At 35.9% G+C, this 19,800-nt stretch overlaps 2 protein-coding genes across 6 annotated transcripts in view; one reads left to right on the top strand and one right to left on the bottom strand.

The window, feature by feature from the left end:
- Positions 1–6,915: 6,915 nt before the first annotated feature.
- On the bottom strand, positions 6,916–17,230 carry LOC125678133 (uncharacterized). Its single transcript, XM_048916302.2, has 7 exons — positions 16,740–17,230; positions 16,360–16,439; positions 16,129–16,235; positions 8,610–8,682; positions 8,441–8,508; positions 8,267–8,351; positions 6,916–7,979 (listed from the first exon to the last, which is right to left on the bottom strand). Exons 1-7 carry the CDS (start codon positions 17,030–17,032, stop codon positions 7,759–7,761), a joined length of 927 nt encoding a protein of 308 aa, XP_048772259.2. The 5' UTR covers positions 17,033–17,230; the 3' UTR covers positions 6,916–7,758.
- Positions 17,185–19,800, top strand: part of LOC125678121 (exocyst complex component 1-like) — a 35,897-nt gene continuing 33,281 nt past the window's right edge. For 2 of the 5 annotated variants that reach the window (XM_048916276.2, XM_048916273.2), the window contains exons 1-2: positions 17,604–17,730; positions 19,595–19,787. In XM_048916276.2, the coding sequence (XP_048772233.1) occupies positions 19,664–19,787 (124 nt within the window). In that variant the 5' untranslated portion in view covers positions 17,604–17,730; positions 19,595–19,663. Of the gene's footprint in view, positions 17,228–17,594; positions 17,731–19,594; positions 19,788–19,800 lie in introns of those variants that run through there. The other 3 variants (XM_048916274.2, XM_056155653.1, XM_048916275.2) reach the window with 3 other exon arrangements.

The following is a 19,800-nucleotide window of genomic DNA, read 5'->3' as shown; positions in this document are numbered from 1 at the left end:
CAGGAATAAACTTATGGAAAGTAGATAAAATCTGGCTCTGAATACTGCTTTCCGGCCGACTATCATCTAACAATTTTTCAAAGTCGCAGTAACACGTAACTAAAACCGCGAAAGTCCACGCATCCATGGTTTAAAACTTGTCAGGACATCCGGGGGATTCGCCCCTACTCCGCGCTGTAGAGCCACCTGTAACGAAGGATTCCAGTAGACTCGTTACATGTATGTCAAATAGCATTTTGTAATTCTGATCTAAAATATGGCGAACCGTACGCACATGAATTCCACGTAGTCAACTTTTTTTTTTTTTTATAATATAACCCATTGTGGAGTAATGGCGATCGTTACGTCCTATCACACAGGAAAGCGTGATTTTTCAGTATGATAAATCCAATGGTGCATGGAGTTGAGGGAAACATCGAAAATTTCATCCTGGGAAAACCTCTAACGATGGTTTTCTCGAGGTGAACATTTTCGTTGTTACTCTTCACTACATGCACTATCTATATCGCATTGTCTCTCATGTGAATTAGGTGACTCTGAGGAAAGGTTGATTTGACTATTATTTTCTAAAACCGTACGCTGTAAGAGTATTGCGAACTTAATGATTGTACATGTACAGTCACTCTTGTTCATTCGAGCATTTTAAACGGAGATCATTGAAATCAGCTTCACCGTGGTCAAACGTCATTCAGATACAACCAAGGATTCAATCGGGCTTTTAACGCAGAGTACAACCAACCCCTACGGCAATTTACTATGAACAGTAGAGATGCCCATGAGAAGGGGCAAGAGAGTGGCTCATATTTTATGCCCCCGAGATTGAAGATCGGTGGCTGGCATATTGTTTTTGTCATTCTGTCTGAAACGTTAACCTGGCTAATAACTTTTGAACAGTAAGTGCTAGAGCTTTGATATTTCACACGAGTATTCCTTGTGACAAGATTTTTCCGTGGGTACCAACATTTTCGGCCATGTGACCTTGGAGTTTGACCTACTTTTTAAAACTTTAACCTTGCTAATAACTTTTGAACAGTAAGTGCTAGAGCTTTAATATTTCACATGAGTAATCCTTGTGATAAGAATTCTCCGTGGGTACTAAACCTTTTGACCTTGGAATTTGACCTACTTTTAAAGAAATTGAAATTGGTCACAACTTCTAAATGATAAATATTAGAGCTTTCATATTGCACATGAGCATTTCTTGTGACAAGATATTTCTACTGGAACCAAGATATTTAATTGTTCTTGTGACCTTTACCATGCACTTTTGGAATTGGCCATTATCGGGGGCATTTGTGTTTCACAAACACATCTTGTTCTTTATACATTTAATTCTTAAAAATTATATAGTCTGTCAGAAGACGCAAGAAATTCTGGTTTAACAAAAGCGGGGTTAAGAATCAGATCTATGAATCTCCAGTTGTCCGTGTTTGCTCGACTCTCTATCTTGTATTGCTTGTATCATGACATGAGATTGATTACTGTTCGTTATCTTCGCCTTTCATATTGACAATTTGCGGAAATGCAGGTTTTTGATATCCTTTGGGATGTCATCTTGCGTTTTCCTTATGTTTTTAGCTCAATTGGGCCGAAGGATATTGTGGGCTTCTCTGATCAAAATTTGTCAGTTGTCTGTCGTCGTCGTTGTAAACTGTTCACATTTTCATCTTCTTCTCTAGAACCACTGGGTCAATTTCAACCAAACTTGGCATAAAGCATCATTAGGTGAAGAGCTTTCAAGTTTGTTCAAATGAAGAGCCATTCCCCCATTCAAAGGGGAGATAATCACAAAAATGCAAAATCAGGGTAGGGCCATTTAAAAATCTTCTTATAAGAACCACCGAGCCAGAGGAGCTGACATTTACATGAAAGCTTCCTGACATAGTGCAGATTCAAGTTTGTTAACATCACAGCCCCCAGGGGTAGGAAGGGACAACAATAGGGGTCATAGATTTACATACAAATATATGTAGGGAAAATCTTTGAAAATCTTCTCAAGAACCATTGGGCCAAAAGAAGTTGACGTTTACATGAAAGCTTTCTAACATAGTGCAGATTCAAGTTTGTAAAATTCGTGGCCTCCAGGGGTAGGTTGGGGCCCTAATAGGGACTACGGTTTTACATGCTCATAGATATGGAAAGTCTTCAGATATGGACTCGGGTGAGCGATGTGGGCCATGGGCCTCTTGTTAAAATTTGAATATTGAACTTCATTGTTTAATTACGAGATATATGACATAAATTATAACTGTTCCAAAGAAGAGAAGAATTCCAAGGGGGTTTAGGACTGCATTCCATGGCCACCATTTCTGAAAGCATGTAAACCATTTCGAGCGACAAATTAACATAAACTCAAATAATTGAAGATATCTTCAATTATTTGAAGATATCACCAATTCAATTATTGCTCTCTTTAATTGAATTAATGCGCGCATTAAATAAATTATTGCTCTCATTAAATGAATTAATGCGCGCTTCAATTCAATTATTGATCTCATCAATTGAATTGATGCGCGCATCAATTGAATTAATGAGAGCAATAATTGATTTAATGCACGCATTAATTCAATTATTGCTCTCTTCAATTCAATTGATGCGCGCATCAATTGAATTAATGAGAGCAATAATATATTTGAAGCGCGCATTAATTCAATTATTGCTCTTTTCAAATGAATTAAAGATATCATTAATTCAATTGAAGAGAGCATCAACTGAATTAATGAAAGCAATAATAGATTTAATGCGCGCATTAATTCAATTACTGCTCTCTTCAATTCAATTGATGAGAGCATCAATTTCGTAGAAATATTGCTCGCAATAATTAATTTAGAGCTCGGTATAAATAATTTGATGATCTCTTTATTTCAATTGAAGATATCTTTAATTATTTACAATGCTTTTGTATAAGGAATTAATGCGTGCATCAATTCTGTTAAAGAGAGCAACAATTCAGTTAAAGAGATCATTAATTCAATTGTGGATATGTTGAATTGAAGATATCTTTAATTATATAGTTGCTCTCTCTAAAAGAATTATTGCTCTCTTCAAATGAATTAAAGATAACATTAATTCCTGAAAGATCAAGTGCTAGACCCCCACCCCCTTTCACAAATTTCTGGGTCCGCCTATGTGTACATCTGTTGTATTGTCTATAAAGTACTGTCCGGTTATTATCTCATTCTATAGGTGTAGTAGTTTATTTAATTGTTTTCAATGCCATTTTATGATGCCAAATGTTCTAATCGCAATCTGATTAAAATCAGATCCTATGATCCGCTCACTTAGATCGCTACACTAGTGTAGCGATCTAAGTGAGCGGATCATAGGATCTGATTTTAATCTGGTCTAATCGTGTTCAGTTTTGAGGTAGATATTGCTCAAATGTAGACAGACTCTACGAATTTGCCAAATGACACTAACTTTAGTGACTATTGAAATTATGTTTAACATACATGGACTACGGTCACTGGGAACTCCCACTGACAGAAGAATTAATTCATTTTTGTTGTAATAATACAGCGAGATTATTCCGTGTGGTTCTTGGCACACTAATATTGACTACGGATAACTCCGTTTACCTGATCACGGCGGTTGTGACCGGTCGACAGGGGATTCTTACTCCTCCTAGGCACCTGATCCCACTTCTGGTTTGTCCAGGGGTCTGTGTTTGCCCAACTATCTATTTTGTATTGCTTATAGGAGTTATGAGATTGATCACTGTTCGTTATCTTCACCTTTCATGCTATCAGAAATATGGTGTCCATGGAATGCAATCCTAAAACCTTCTTGAAATTCTTCTACCCTATGGAACAGTTATAATTTACGTCGCATATCTTGTAATAAGTAATGAAGTTCAATATTCAAATTTTAAAAACAAGTAAAACGCAAGATGGCATCCCAAAAGTTATCAAAAACATGCATCGTTGCAAATTGTCAATGCATTAATAATCCTTTCAGAGAATGGTGACATCCAGTGTTTTATCTAATTATCATTAGTTAATCGTCTTGATATTGCAATGCTTTCTACCCGACGTTTATGATTGTACATTTGTAATGACGTCTTTTCACTGAAGTAATTTTGGTTTTTCGTTTTCTGCGAAAATGAAGAAAACGAATGACCAATACCAATTTAACGAAACGTTCTGTGTTGAAGTGTTTGGGTAAGTGGTAGGAGATCTGACCGAATGTTATATATCATCCAAACCAGTCACCTGATAGGCTATATAATTTTTCAAATTCAAATGCTTTATTGACGATTACCAAACATTATAAATCAACATCATATACTAGTATATATAACATAATACACATTCTCAGATTAACAACAATTGTCCTGATTTCTCAATTCAGTGAAAATTAGATTAAAACACTCATTCAAATATTGACAAAATGCTTTGTGAATGTTTAATTTTCAGGATTCATGAGGCTTTTTGCATTCAAATCACCCAAATGTTCTGAATATTTATTGATCGTATGTTGTACAAAATAATACGAAGTGTTTCTCATTGTCAACTTCATTCAAGCAGAATATGCAAAATTTATTAGTTCGTGGAGGTGTACAGTATCTCCCAACCTCAATACTGAGGGGATGTTCACTTAGTCTTAGTTTAGTGAGTAGAAATCTGTAAGCATTTGGTAATGTAAATTTCAAATATTCTGACAATTTCAAAACATAGTTGTATACTTGGCTATAAAATACAAGTTTTCCACAATTTGTTTGTTTGTGTTATCAAATTGATTACATATTTTATTTTCATAATAGTTTCTTAATTTGTTGCTAAATGTTTCATGGAAAATCTCTAAAGAGGAAAGTCCAATCATCTTTGCAATAATACTCAGTGATTTAGTCATGCTTGGACTAGTTTTTATATGAGATAACTTTTCATTCTCTTTGAAAGCATCAATTAACAATGGCTTGTTATTTTGGGATGAAAATTCCATATTTTTAAACCTACAGTAATGTAACGTGTAGCGGTCACCCAGCCAAGTGCTGATCACGATCGCCGTAGCTTAACTTGCACGATCAAGAAAAGTTAGCTCTCTAGCGAGGCAGTATAAATTCCCTCTTAAATACTGACCGCTACAACACCCCCCCCCCCCCCCCCATTCGGGGAAGTTTCGTCCTCTCTTAGTGTTTGACACCTGCTCAGTAACGGCATCCGCCGTTCCCGACAACCACCGTCATCCCCGGACGAATCCACGTCCGTACCCAGAGCTACGAAGAGACTTTACCTGAAGCAGGCCTCCTGCCAAACACCAGAGTCACTACGCTGCCACCAATTTGTAATGTGTATAGCGGTCACCCAGCCAAGTGCTGATCACGCTCGCCGTTGCTTAATTTGCATGATCAAGAGAGACACTCGTTTCTTTCTCTCTCTCTCTCTTAAGAGAGACACTCTACCACATCACTTGAAAAGCTAGCTCTCTAGCGAGGCAGTAACAGTAACATTTAAACATTGATTCATATATCTTAATGTCTATTAATAGGATATAGACCTAATTCCGAAAGAATTATATGTAATAAAAACAAACACGAGCCACTAAAATATTTTGCCCCTCCTCATGGGCATAGTAATTTGCAGTAGGGGTTGGTTATTAAAACACAATTGTATCCTGCATAGGAATATGTATCATAAATATGACGTTTAGACACGGTGGGCTCACTCCATGTATTTTCGTTTTAAGCTCCTAAGGTCGATTTAATCGAATCGGCCAAACACGTGGAAGAGGCCGTTGCGCAACAACTGACATGCTTATGTAACGTGAATTTTTTTTGGTGTATGAGTAATTAATGTGGTTAGACTGCAAACGTGGTATTTTTAGTATGTGGGTCAAATGCCTTGTATTAATAGTCGAGACACGAGACCTATTTTACGTCCCAATATGCATGCTCATACCAAGTACTCTAGAGCATGAAACTGTACGTAAAGTTTGCATTTATGTACTAGAATTTATGTAGATCAAGGGCGTATGGATTTCTACGAAAGCCTAGTGAGGTAAAATCAATCTAGAATGTAATAATGGAATAAAAAATCGTTAATAATGATGTAAAAAGTCAGAATTACGTCTTGCGACTGAGAAAAACTGCAATAACAAAATAAAAAGTCGTAATGATAAATAGTAACAAGACAAAACTTCGTTAATTACGAGATCAAAAGTACGCACGAGTTGATGAGAAAATGAGACAACATTTTATTATCATCATTATCATACATTTATATAGCGCTTTATCTAATCAATTTAATACGGAGGGCTTCCGTAAATCAAGACAATTGCCCTGAAGTGCTTCACATGTACGAGGGCTGTTCGATATGTAATGTGTATTGTACGATATCTCAAAGAAAAGACGCTACAGCTTCAGAAACTTAAGACTGAGGCCAGGCCTGACCAACGGAGAAGGAACAGCTGTTTATGTATAATAAATACCGAGACAGTGTACAAGCAATTGCTCAAAATGTTTCCCAAATTCAATCAAAGACAATTTGCAAACATTGTTAGTGGTGACGAAACATGGGTTCACTATTTCAAACTAGTAAGAAAAATTGGAAACAAAATATGCCTAACTAAACACGGTAGAACCACAAGCACAAAGAAGGTTCTTTATTGCATATTCTTCTCGTGTGATGGTATAGTTTTACAAATTCCGGTGTCGAAGGGCAAAAGTGTTACAGGTCGGTATTACCGAGATGTTATACTAAAAAAGCTCACGAAATATTATCATAAACGACGCCCTGTGTCAGGATTTAGGCATGTTCGTCTACTTCATGATAATGCTCCATCACATACATCTGAGCTTGTGAAGCAATTTTTGAAGGTTACTGGTATTTCAAGCAGTGCATAACTTGTTGAAAAACCTTAGCTTATTCTATACATGGGTTTGTGTTTACATACATAGAAATGTTACAGACAAAATACTGGTAAATGTATAAACATTATTTATTATATAGTCTGTATCATCTAAGCAAAACAAAAACAACTTTCAATTTTACAAACAATAAACAAGCTCTCGTTTTTATTGATTAATGATTACAGTCTAATTAGTTTATCAGATAAACATGTGTAGGCACAACAAGAATACTGTTTTCCAAACAGCAGATAACGCGTAAAAATACTGCAACATGAGCAAGTCTCTAGAACCCATTCAAATACTGATGAAGAAGACTCTTACAACGCCTCTCTAAAATTCTCTAAATATTATTTTGCTATTAAGGCAATTTAGTCTAATGCATTACGAATGCAAAACAGCTAGCATGCAAGAACAAACACCGTCTGGTTGGGAAGGGCTTTAGACAAATAGATAAATACATGTTTCCCTCAAATAAAAATAAAAGGCTAACTCTAAGATTTTGACGAAATACAAAGCCCACACTCTAGATATATACATGTACATCGTCCGTGTATTATGATCGGCAGTTGTAGTCTTTTATTTAGTCTAAATTCAGTCCAAATGCGTGTATCGGCAATAAGCTGGAGCTCAAGCCTAAAAACGTGGACAGCAGTATAAAAGACACAAAATCCAAGAATTCAAATTTTGGCACTGATTAAAATTCAATATAAATTTGGCTTGTGATCTGGTGAGACTTTGATTGAAGGCTTCATTGGGGCTTCAAAGAGTTGTATATTTGTAACACTGTTGTTAACTTCAGGAAGGGGCCCTAGCTCCCTAAAAGTTTTCTTTACTGATGAGTGGTAAAAGCTTGATCTTTCATCTAGGTTTTAAGTGTTTTACACTGACTAGCACCATCGTCGATATTTAAACTAGTCCACGTGGTGATGAGGTATACTAGACGGCCAATCAGGATGCATTAAAAAGTCACCACGTGACGGCTTGTTAATGTACCGCGTCCTTTGCATGGCATCTATTTCAGTCCGTCGTCTCATTTCTGTTGATCCAATGGCGTTTCTAGAATAACGCATCATGTTTGGCAGCTGCTCCCTATTCCGAATGGCTTCGAGTGCACGATGCAATTCTGCATTCTCTGAAATCAAATTAAAATGCCACGTAATTATTTCATAAAGCTGTAGAGCTGTTTCTTTTATACATACATGATTTAAGGCTATTCAAGATTTAACTTTGTCATCTTGATTATATGGAAAGTTTTAATATACAGAGCAAGAGGTATGAGTATCTGGTGACTTACAACCAAAGAACATTCCCGTCACTTCTACTCACATTGTAACACAAGAGAGTTATATGAATGGATGTTGAAAAAGGCCTTTTATGTGACAGCGCATTTCTAAAACGTGGCAAGTTTGACTTTCTCACCTGCCGCGCCTGCGTATTTCATCCATCGGTGTGTAGAAGCCATCGCGGTTTTGGGTCTGGTAGGTTCTTCTAAGGGTATTCCGCGCTGAAAATCAGAATAATAGAACATATAGCAGATGTGTTTGGGTTGAAAAATTTAATCATTACACAATTGCAATAATTACAATTCAATACCTCTACGTGTGGCTCTGTGATGTGTCTTCCCTTGTTTTCCTCTAAGACGTTTGGTAATTGGTACAGATCTGTTGGAGATAAAAAATTCTCGGAAGTTGACATTTTTAAAAATGATAATGGATAAAAATAAACTTGGTGAATAAGTGTTGAATTGTTTTTAATGACAAACCTTTATCGTCTGCTATCTTGGTCCATGCTTCTGCAGCCTGTGCTTCCACTGGGTCGAAATACTCCCGATATCCCTGAAGTAGACAAACATAGCAAATAACCAATCAGTTCACCATCATTTTAGACCACCTGAGTCGAATGTTCTTCAAATTCACTTTTTAGATCGAGTTTTGTTCAGTATTTGTCTATCCGTCTGCCCGACATAGCTTTTCGAATATCCAACTTCTTCTTCAAAATATGCAGATCAATTTCATTCAAAGCTTCAACGCTTTCAAACGAAAGGAAAGCTAAGTTCACTTGATACATATATGGCCCTGTTAACTTGTCCAATTTTAGCATAATCATGAAGTAAATATTCTTAAAATACGTGTAACCTATCAAACCTCTCTTAATTGGAGTTGGTATGGAGGAGCGCAGCTTACTACTTTTAAAGATCATGGTTTTCAGTAAGCTCGAACCCCATTAAAAATTCGAAAGTTCTTGGTCAACTCTTAATTGAATAGGTAAACCATTTTTACACACATTTCAGAAAGAATATGAATAAAGTACAGTGTGTGATGACATTCGTTTCCGCTCTTCTGTCTAATGAATAATCATAAAAGTCATATTTAAGAATAGAAAATAAAATACATTTTACCTGAATAATCAGTATAGAAACCACAATGAAAAGTACAGTAAACACCATGATCTTAGCACTCTGCTAATAATGGTCTTTATATATACTATGTACAGCCTTATTGACATTGCAGATTATATTTCACTATTTTTAATGTAGACCAAAATTGTTTAAATCTGCAATAAATATAACCTATTCGTTAGAATAAAATAGAAACAAGCATTCTGAGAGTATTGCATGGCAGTACAATACATAGTCGTCCCCTACCGGTTGCAAAAATTACTATACCACAACATTATTCAAAGTTCATTGTGTAGGTTATGGTAAAAGGGAAATTGGGGAACCAGGATAGGAAATCAACTACTATTTGACCAGGAAAAAAAGGAGAATTTTATAATTAGGTTTAATTAGGTCTTTAACCAAGTCAAATGACTGATCATGAATAATTTAGCTATATTGTTGCATTACTATGCTAGAAGTTTTAATGAGTGTAGTACTCTTTTCTACAGAGATAAGAAACTTGGATGTAAACTAACAATCCATGCTATTCTTCTAAGTTCAAGGGCCATTACTTAATGAAAAATCAATGGACCGAGACGAAATTCGAACTTGATCGATAACTTGTTGTGGCAAAGCAATGTACCAAATATCAATTGAATATCTGCAAGCACAACCAAAAAAGGTCTGGACAACTGATAATTCACACTATTTTTCTAAGTCCAAGGGCCATAACTAATTAAAAAATCAACGGACCGGGACCAAATTCGAACTTGATCGATTAACATGTTATGGCAAAGCAATGTACCAAATAAAAATAAATATCTGCAAGAACATAGAAAAAAAGTGAGGAAAACTGGACTGACGGACAGACAGACAGACGGACGGAGTGCAAACCTAAAGTCCTCTTCGATTTCGTCGGTAGGGGACTAATAATACCGTGATCTTGAAACTTTAACATAGACCACGAAACCAACCACGAGAAAATTCAAAGCTGTATACAGTATTTTTCCATGCTAGAAAGAGATAGTTATCAATTTAATTTTTTTTGAAAGTCCGAAGGCCCAAATAAGGTCGTATGTAATCGTAATTTTTGATAAAATCATCTTCACAACAAGAGGGTTATATTTGCCAAGAAATATACAAGCACCCTGATGTTCTCTCAAATTGCAATACACCAATAACGGGTTTTCAAAGTAATATATATGCAGGCATCTCTGAAACATGGAAAAAAAATGTAGATAATGAACAGCGACAATCTCATAAATGCCCTACAGACTACAAAATTAAGAGTAGGGTAAATTCGGACCCCGAGATACACTGGGGGTGGGATCAGGTACCTAGGAGGAGTAAGCATCACGAGCCCTATATCTTGACTAGTTGAAAGAAGTAACGTCAAAATACATATGTAAAGAACGGCCATCAATTGGTATGAAACCACAGGTATCTGAATCAGTAAAATTAGATATAAATAGAAAAAAGAAAAAAAATAATTCTATATACATGTATATATATATATATATATATATATATATATATAAATATATAAATATACAGATGCAGATTTTTCTTCTTCTTTTTCTATTTATATGTATTTACTGATTTAAAATTCAGATACATGTGATGAAACATGTCAGACAGCATTCGATCTAAGGAAATGTTGTACTTGCAAATTAGATCATTATAACAATAATGGAATCTGCGAAATGTTGACTTTAAATGAGATTATTGAAACCCCTGCAACATCAACTTATTTGTCCGTAGCCTGCCTCGATTTAAAAATTGATCATATGCAAAACATGCTTTCGTGTATCGAATCAGTTAACTGACATAAACACCATTTGCAGGTGATAGTGGAATATTGCTACATGAATATGAAGAAGTGAAGTCATCCCATTTGTTATAAAGTTGACTTGTTTGTCATTAGCGTGTATGTTTAACAAAATATCCAAATATGAAAGGAACATAAGTCCAAGAATAAGTGTTGGGCAAAACCTTGGACTCCAAAATTCATGATAAGAGGAAAGCGCGTGAGTGTGTTGTTAACTGGTAGACTTTGTAGCCCATGGGCCACTTTTTCTGACAGCAAAATGCATAATACGATGATAAATGATGAAAATTAGAATAGGAGAAAATATTGTATCCAGATTAATTTTGAGAACACTAGATAGTTTAAAATTTGGATTAAAGCATGTACATGCAATTAGATAAACTTGAAATAATCCCAGTAGTTATCTAAAGGTAGCTATCTCCCTGAAAACCGTTTTGAAGCTACATAGAAATCATTTGCTTGTTTATCTACCAGGGGCGGATCCAGGAATTGCGGTTACGGAGGGCGCCACTTTATGAGGCAGGGGGTCTGCGGGGCCCCAGTGGGTCCAGGGCGAAGCCCCCGGAAGCTCCTGGATTTTACAGGGCTTATGTCTCCTATTTAGTTATTTGTACTATTTTCTATCATTTTTTATAAGGTGAAATTAATAAAACGACGCAAATATTAGGGGTTTTTGGAAAAAAATGAAGTTATCCCATCAAAGTAATTCAAGAAATCAAGAGAGTTTGTTATTCATTTCTCCGGGAGTGGAAGAAATTATTGCTTATTATATCGTTTAATACAATACACTGATTTGGACTCAACAATCCATGATGTACTTTGCATTGTTTTTAAAATCAACAATTTGTGTTTTAATTTCAATCCCAAGGTGTAATAACTTGCATTCCCAAAGAAGAAAAAGATAGACGCTATATATAAAAAAAAAAAATGGCGACCAATATCATCATTAAATGTTGATTACAAAATTGGTTCTAGTGCCATAGCAAATCGTTTAAAGAAAGTACTAAAAAGTATCATAAGTGACTCTCAGAAGGGTTTTATAAAGGGACGGTTTATTGGTGAAAACACTCGTTTTTTTGTATGATTTGATTGACTATCTAAAAAACCAAAATTAGCCAGGATTGCTATTATTATTAGATTTTGAAAAAGCATTTGATTCATTGGAATGGGATTTTATTGTAAAGGCACCTAGATCCTTCAATTTTGGGGAATCTATTGTAAAATGGTTTCTTACTCTATGCACCTCTAGTACCAGTTGTATAATTAACAATGGAAACTTGTATAAATTCTTCAGTCTTGAGCGAGGCTGTATAGACAAGGAGATCCATTGACACCATTTATATTTATTATTACAGTAGAAGTGTTGGCAAAAGCACTTAAAGAAAATCGAAATATTAAAGGCGTAACTGTGGCTGGAAAAGAAAACAAATTAGGACAGTATGCGGACGACTCTTTATTAACGTTAGATGGCAATGGAAAATCACTTAGAGAATCTATGAGAGTTATTAATTTGTTTAGAATGATTTCTGGACCACGTTTAAATATTTCAAAATCACAAGCAATTTGGTTGGGGAGCAAATCAGGTTCGGCGGAAACTTTGTGTAAAGATTTGAAAATGAAATGGGGAAATAGCAATTTTAAGCTCCTCGGAATAGTATTTACAAAAAATACGAAAGACATGACTTTATGTAATTATCAATCTAAAATCAATGCCAATTAAAAAATTGCTAGGTTTGTGGACTAAACGGGATTTAACTCCAATATAGGTAAAATCACAATTATCAAAACTTTAGCACTCCCAAAGCTCATACACTTATTTTCAGCATTGCCTGGACGAGTTGAATAAAATATTTTTTAAATTCATTTGGGGATACAAGGTAGAAAAGTTGAAAAGAAATACAATTGTGGGTAATTATGATGAAGGGGGACTAAATATGGTACATTTGGCATCTTTTATATGTTATATTAAGCTGATATGGGTCAAAAGGTACCTTGCTGATAATGAGGGTATATGGCAACATATGTTGCATAGTATTTTAAATCTTAGAAATGTGGATTTCATTTTTCACCTATCCAAAGAAAAACTTAATGAATTTGTAAATCATATTGACAATGTGTTTTGGAAAGATGTGTTTAAAGCTAAATCAAGAGTTAAAGAAAGCTCTCTTTCTGCTACAGATTATTTGAATTTAGATATAAGAAACTTAGTTGATATTAAAAAAAGGAATTTTAATACAAATTGCGTTGACAGAGGCATTAAGACCTTGAATGACTTAGTTTTGCAGAATGAAACATTCAAATACTTTACTGATGTAAAAGATGTGGTTGGTATAAAGAACTTTTTGAGCTATTATTGTCTTACTTCAAAAGTACCCTACCTACCAACTTACCTACCTCTCAACCTGAAGTTGTACAAGTTTAAAAGCATAACCAATATTTGTACGCAGATGAGAAGAAACATAAATTTGAAATTTCCTCATTTCATTTTCCAAACTTCTAAAACTAACCAAGGCATAGGTATTGTGTGGGTCAAAGTTCAAGGTCTATGGGTCAAACGAAATGGCTTATCAATTCCAATGTGTTTTATTCAACGTTTTCTTCTCTTGAGTTTGATGAACGACGTAAGCAAAATCATTTAATGCCCCGCTGAAAAAGGTCTTGGTATCTAAACAATCTCTATAAAGTGATATTAGTTTACCAGGAATAAATGGAGGGGGAAGTCCTGCTATGGGGCGAAGTCTGACTCTACAACTAGTGATAGAGTAGGTCTACCCACGGGGAAGTCTGGCTCTAGAGCGAGACTTCCCCGGGCCGGGTTCTCCTGCTCTAGATTGAGCCTTCCAGGGGGAAGGCTCACTCTAGAGCCAGGCTTCCGGGGGAAGGCTCACTCTAGAGCCAGGCTTCCGGGGGGGAAGTCTCATTATGGGGGAAGGCTCACTCTACAACACCGGCTGCGCCCCCCCCCCCCCCCTTAAATCCGCCACTGTCTACGTCTCACACTTTCACTTGGTGAATGGTTTACATTTGAGAGGTAGTACATGTATGTCACGACACTTAACCAGGTCATTTATACGACTCACGGCGGGTGTGACCGGTCGACAGGGTATGCTTACTCCTCCTACGCACCTGATCCCACCTCTGCTATATCCAGGGGTCCGTGTTTGCCCAACTCTCTATTTTGTATTGCTTATGGGAGTTATGAGATTGGTCATTCACTGTTCGTTATCTTTAATTTTCTACCCATATTGATAGTGGCGGAGCTGATTATTTTCTTAAAACTTTTACCCTTATTTCATTGCTTATGGCAAACTAAAACCATTCATCTGGGGATGTCAAGTTCACAGGAAAAACTTTGTAGTTTGTGGATTGTAGTGACTGTTGTTCAGTTGTTAATTTACAAATCCCCACAGAGGTACTACATGTATCAGCAACGGCGTAGATAGAAAGAAAAAAGTGAGAGGAGGGTCGATCGTCTTCTAGCATCCACAACCATAACGTGCTGAAAATGTTACCGTTTAAAGCAGCATTGTATCTTTAGGTTTACATTCTCTCTTCTAACTAACACACCACCGTACTCTGACTGGCTACCCTCCCAGGTCAGGCTAGTGTGTTATATTTATATAGTTGTTTTAACATGCGCACACCCAGCAGTGGCATATTTAGTCATCATTTTGACGGTGGTTGCTTACTGGTAGAAGTAGAAGTTATTACATTAACATGTGCGAAAGGAAATGTGTTTAGATAATGTAAATATCTGTGATAGTAATGTATATTATTTGTCTCTCTGTGATATTATTTTAAAGTAAAAGTATGTTTTATGACTTACAAGATATTGTAGATATCATATTTAATTTATAGATCAGACCAGTTTGGTGTCATCTGTAAATTTTGTTCACTCAAGCCTATACCCATAGAATGGTATGCTCACCATGGTTTTTATTTAATTCAATAATTAATAATGTTAATACATATTATAATGATAATTATTGTAAAGTTTTATGATGAAGTTATAGTCTATAGGACTTGGGAGATTTAATATGTGATGTATACAGGTATAGAGTTATCTCCCTTGATATAGATCACCCATGTAATGCTATAATCGTATATTGGTTGTACATCAGTATTTATGTGAAATTATAGTATTCATGTTTATATAGCATATTACTTAAAATTGTTAAACATTGCTGTTATAGGGTTTCGTCAACATTTGGACAATTCGTGCATTGGAAACTCCTGAATAAAAGTCTTGTCGAGAACTCAAACAGGTGTTCCTATTATTACTTGAAGGGATCGAGAAACCTGTTACAATATTATTAATTTTACCTTATTAAAATGATAGAAAATAGTACAAATGACATAATGGGAGAAATATTTCAAGCCCCATAAAATCTGCAAAATCCAGGAGCTTCCAGGGGCTCATCCCCTGGACCCCCCCCCCCAGGGCTTCGCCCTGGACCCACTGCCTCATAAAGTGCCCCCCCCCCCCCGTAACCACAATCCCTGGATCCGCCCCTGATTCCTGTATTTTCCTGCAACTTATTGCATTCATACAAAGTCTAGCCTTTGTATCCTTGAAAACTTTAAGGTAAGTTGCCTCTGTAGTAACATTTTGATACAAGTACATATATTCATAATACCACATATGCAGTCCACAAATCAGGTAAAATAAAACCATCTTTATTCAGAGTTGATCATTTAAAGTCGGACATGGTATAACAATACAACAATAACGCTAAAGAGCTATTTACCGAGCCATTTACCACAGTTTGAGGTCGTTTAGGATCCCACAAGCTAAAAGTTTATCGGAGAAAAATCCTGCTTGCAAGCACTTTTGTTAAAAATCTTGTATAAATATCATTGTCTTTTATAAACATTACTTTGCAAGCTAAAGTATTTAAAAACACGATAAAAGGTGCGCAAAAAGTTGAAAATGTGGGGCACCTGTCTACCCGCTCCTTGACCTAGCACTAACAGGGAGGGCCCTGTAATATGTTAACTGTCAGTTGAATATAATTAATATCTGTGCAGGTCCAGATATTCACAGGTATAACATCTACAATATCTACACATACTTACATATTTATCTGTGTATTGGTTGATGGCTTTAGCATTTGGTTTGCCTATGTATTTGTCTCTTATGGCCCAGCGCTGTGCTTGCTCCTCATAAGGTACACTTGCATCAACTTAATTGAGAAAAGATAAAAAGTGGTACTCATGTACACATGTGGTGAATAAGGTATATAAGATTTAAAGTTTGGTAATTTTTCAAACAATCATTGAACATTTGCTCCGAATCATTGTTCATACCTTGATATACTGGTTTGTTGATGCTTGTATCTGCATTGTGATACCCAGGTATGTAGTGGAGACGATTTGTAAGGAAGACGCTGTGCAACAAAAAGTTATATTATAAACGATATAACACCTCTCTCTCGCTCTCGCTCTCTCTCTCTCTCTCTCTCTCTCTCTCTCTCTCTGACAATGGAATGGTGTAAAAACCGGCGATGAAACCTAGTCGATTGTGGATAAGTGAATAGTCAATGTTGGTGACTGCATGATGAGACCACCCTGAAGATATATTGCAGTTGAGATGAATATTGTGCATTGCAGGGCTCGATGCATAGTTTTCACGTGTTTACTATAGCATATATGCTGATATTTTATACCACTGGTACAATTTAACTTACAGTGGAGGATGTGGTTTGTTTTTCCTGGTCGGAGAGGTGGGTCTAGATTTGGTTGGTTGATCGAGATCTCGGCACTGAAACTGGAAATCGTACGTAGTTGCAGCTCGATCCAGTCCCATCCATTGATCCCTGGCTTGGCTTTTGATGCGAAGAAGCTCGTTTCTTTCTGGAGCAGGCACATTAAACGCGGCGTATTCCTTTAGCTTAGTTTTGTCTAACGGGTAGGCTGATTTAGCCCTTCGGAGATAAGTCACGGGTTGCCCATAGCCGGGCAATACATGACCCGTTGGCATAATTTAAGTGTTTTGTCTATATACTTGCCATTCCAGCCTTTTAATGATAAGGAGACTTGTAAACAAAGATGTTTTCGTCAGATCATGCACTTGCACCACTTTTTTGTTTATGTGCACTAAGCAACAGTCTCGATCGGAAGTTAGGTAAATGTAGAATGGAAAAAAATCTCAAAACGAGGCTTTCAAATTTCCGGTGTGAGTACCCCTCCTACAAAAGACAAATTTTTCTAAATATGTACCTTATAGACCAACATTCATATAATTCGGCGTTTGATATGAAATGGGATAGTAGATTATTGATTGAGAAAATGGTTTAGCTGCACGTAATACAGCAATAGATTTGTTTAAGGAATTATTAGATATTGGATTCAGAGGAAATTCGAAATGTCAATGATTGACCATCGGCAGCTCCCAATATTTTAGTTGTTACGTTTGTACTCATAACGACCCTATTCTCTGTAGAAAAGTGGACAGGCCTAAAGAGTGGTCTTAGTTGAACTTATCGTTTTATGTTGTACTGAATAAAACAAAAGCAAAAAAAAAAGAAAAAAAGAAGTTCAGACAAAAACGTGCAGTGCCAGTGCAGTGTATCATGACACAATATTTCTTATATGTAGTACTAATAACAAGAAAGTGGCAATTGTTAAGACTCAGTTCCAGTAATTCTAAAGAAATGCAGCATATGTAGGTGTTAGTGAGTAAGTTTGTTAATTTTGTTGTGCACAATTTATATTTCAAAGAACCATGTTGGATGCATCATAATCAATAAAGATGTGAGATTTATACTGTCTGATGTGTTTCATAACAATTGTTAGGCCACACTGAGGGGTTAAGGTGTCCCAAGTAAAATAACTATTAAGTAATAACAGCATATTCAAAATAAAGTAAAATTCTTTCAAGCATCTCAAATTTTTTAGTAAAAATCGTTTGTCAATACATAAACAAACATCGTATCACGTGGGGAAATCCTTCGCTTAACTATTACTACGTCATGCAAGTGACGTAGAGCTATTTTTATCTGCTAGACTTCCAGTTGTTGATCGCCTCGACACAGATGAAAGTTTCACTCAAATCATTTGCAGTTTGGGCTTGATATGTCAACATTGTGATAAATTAAAAAATTGATTCGGACCTGTACGATATCCTCTCATATATAGCAATGTCCATAATCTTGACTCAAATGTTGGGCATTTCCTACATTCACTGCCAAATCTTATCTAAATGAGGCAAAAAATCCTACCGTCTGTATCAAAAGCCTAAATCTGCAACTAGTTATCTTTAGGAATATGCCTTGATTGAAATAAAATATCATCATCTTTCACCTGTGCCATGTTGATATGTGCCCACATTGGTTTTCTTTATTCTAAATGACTATGCACATCAGGGGCGATTTCAAGGTCACAATGTACATGTAATATAAAGATTATTTTAGTGCACACTATATATAAAAACATTTGACCTATATATTATTAAAGTAAACTGAAAAAAGTAATCTGACAAACAGATTTAAACATATGCAGCTTGAACACTGGATAATGGTAGTAAACAGTGAGAAAATATTAATATGACATTTTCCCCCGCGATACAACTATTGACCTACATGTCATGGCGTGCTTTTATATTGTGACGTCATATAGTGTGAAGTGCACTGAGGGACATTATACATTTATTGCATGATAGTGAGGGAGATATGAAGATTTATTCACCCAAGAAAAAGGCAACGCCCGATGGGAATATGATTTTTCTTGGGTGAATAAATCTTCATATCTGCCGAACATTCATGCAATGAATTGTTTATTATACTGAAACAAAGCAAGACTCAAAAGTGCATTTGAAATTGGAGTCCTCTCATCTATATACATTGAATGAACTGAGATCGCCCAAACGGTAACACTGTGCCATCAACGTATTAGAGGGTATAAACAACGAAATGTAGTGATATGATAATCAGTTTTTGTTTTTCTATTCTCCTTGAATGCTGATTTACTTGCATGTTTTTGTATCAACCCAAACCATGCATTCAACTGTGTATCAGAGACCCGCATATTTTGTGCCTTACGAACTATGAAAGTAGAATGACTCAGACTTATTGTGACGTCACGATACACTTTGTCTACCTTGACGTTAAGTTTATGAAAAATGCATGAGGCTACCCAAGGAGTAAATATGATAGGGAGATATGATGTTTGAAAGGGAGATATGAAGTTTTGTCATCCCTGGCATGTGACCGTCTAGACCAATCAGATTACGCGTTGCATAGAATTCTCATACTGAGGTATAATAATTTATGATGTTTGTTTTAACTTTACTCGGAACACCTTATTCCCGTTGTGCATTCTTTACCCACTGATTCTGACTACAAATGACTGTATTGTGCATTAAATGCACTCATTCTTTAGTTTTGAATTCTGGTAAAAATTGGGATGAAATTAGAATATTGGTGTACTTCAATGCTTTGTTTTGATGCAAGGATATTTGTTATGATTAATCATGATGTATTTGTGATTGTTTAAATAGCTATGTACGGTACAAAATTTAAAAATATCTAAAAATATTTTGTAGCTGCACAGAAAATTCAATGCAATGACATTTAAAACTACTGGGAAGAATTGCATGACGTGGCTTTGAACAATGACTGCAATAAAGCACACTCTCAACAGAGACGTATTTTTGCCAAATGATGAACGCCTGATTGGGTTTGTTCATGTCACTAAAGTTGGACGGAAGAAGAAAACAAGCTTTTTGTGTGCTGCACGTAAGAATGAATT

Source organism: Ostrea edulis, chromosome 2 (genome assembly GCF_947568905.1).
Source record: "Ostrea edulis chromosome 2, xbOstEdul1.1, whole genome shotgun sequence".
Taxonomy (NCBI): Eukaryota; Metazoa; Mollusca; class Bivalvia; order Ostreida; family Ostreidae; genus Ostrea; species Ostrea edulis.
The sequence above is the reverse complement of the archived record's forward strand: the minus strand, read 5'-3'. Positions and strand labels throughout refer to the sequence as shown.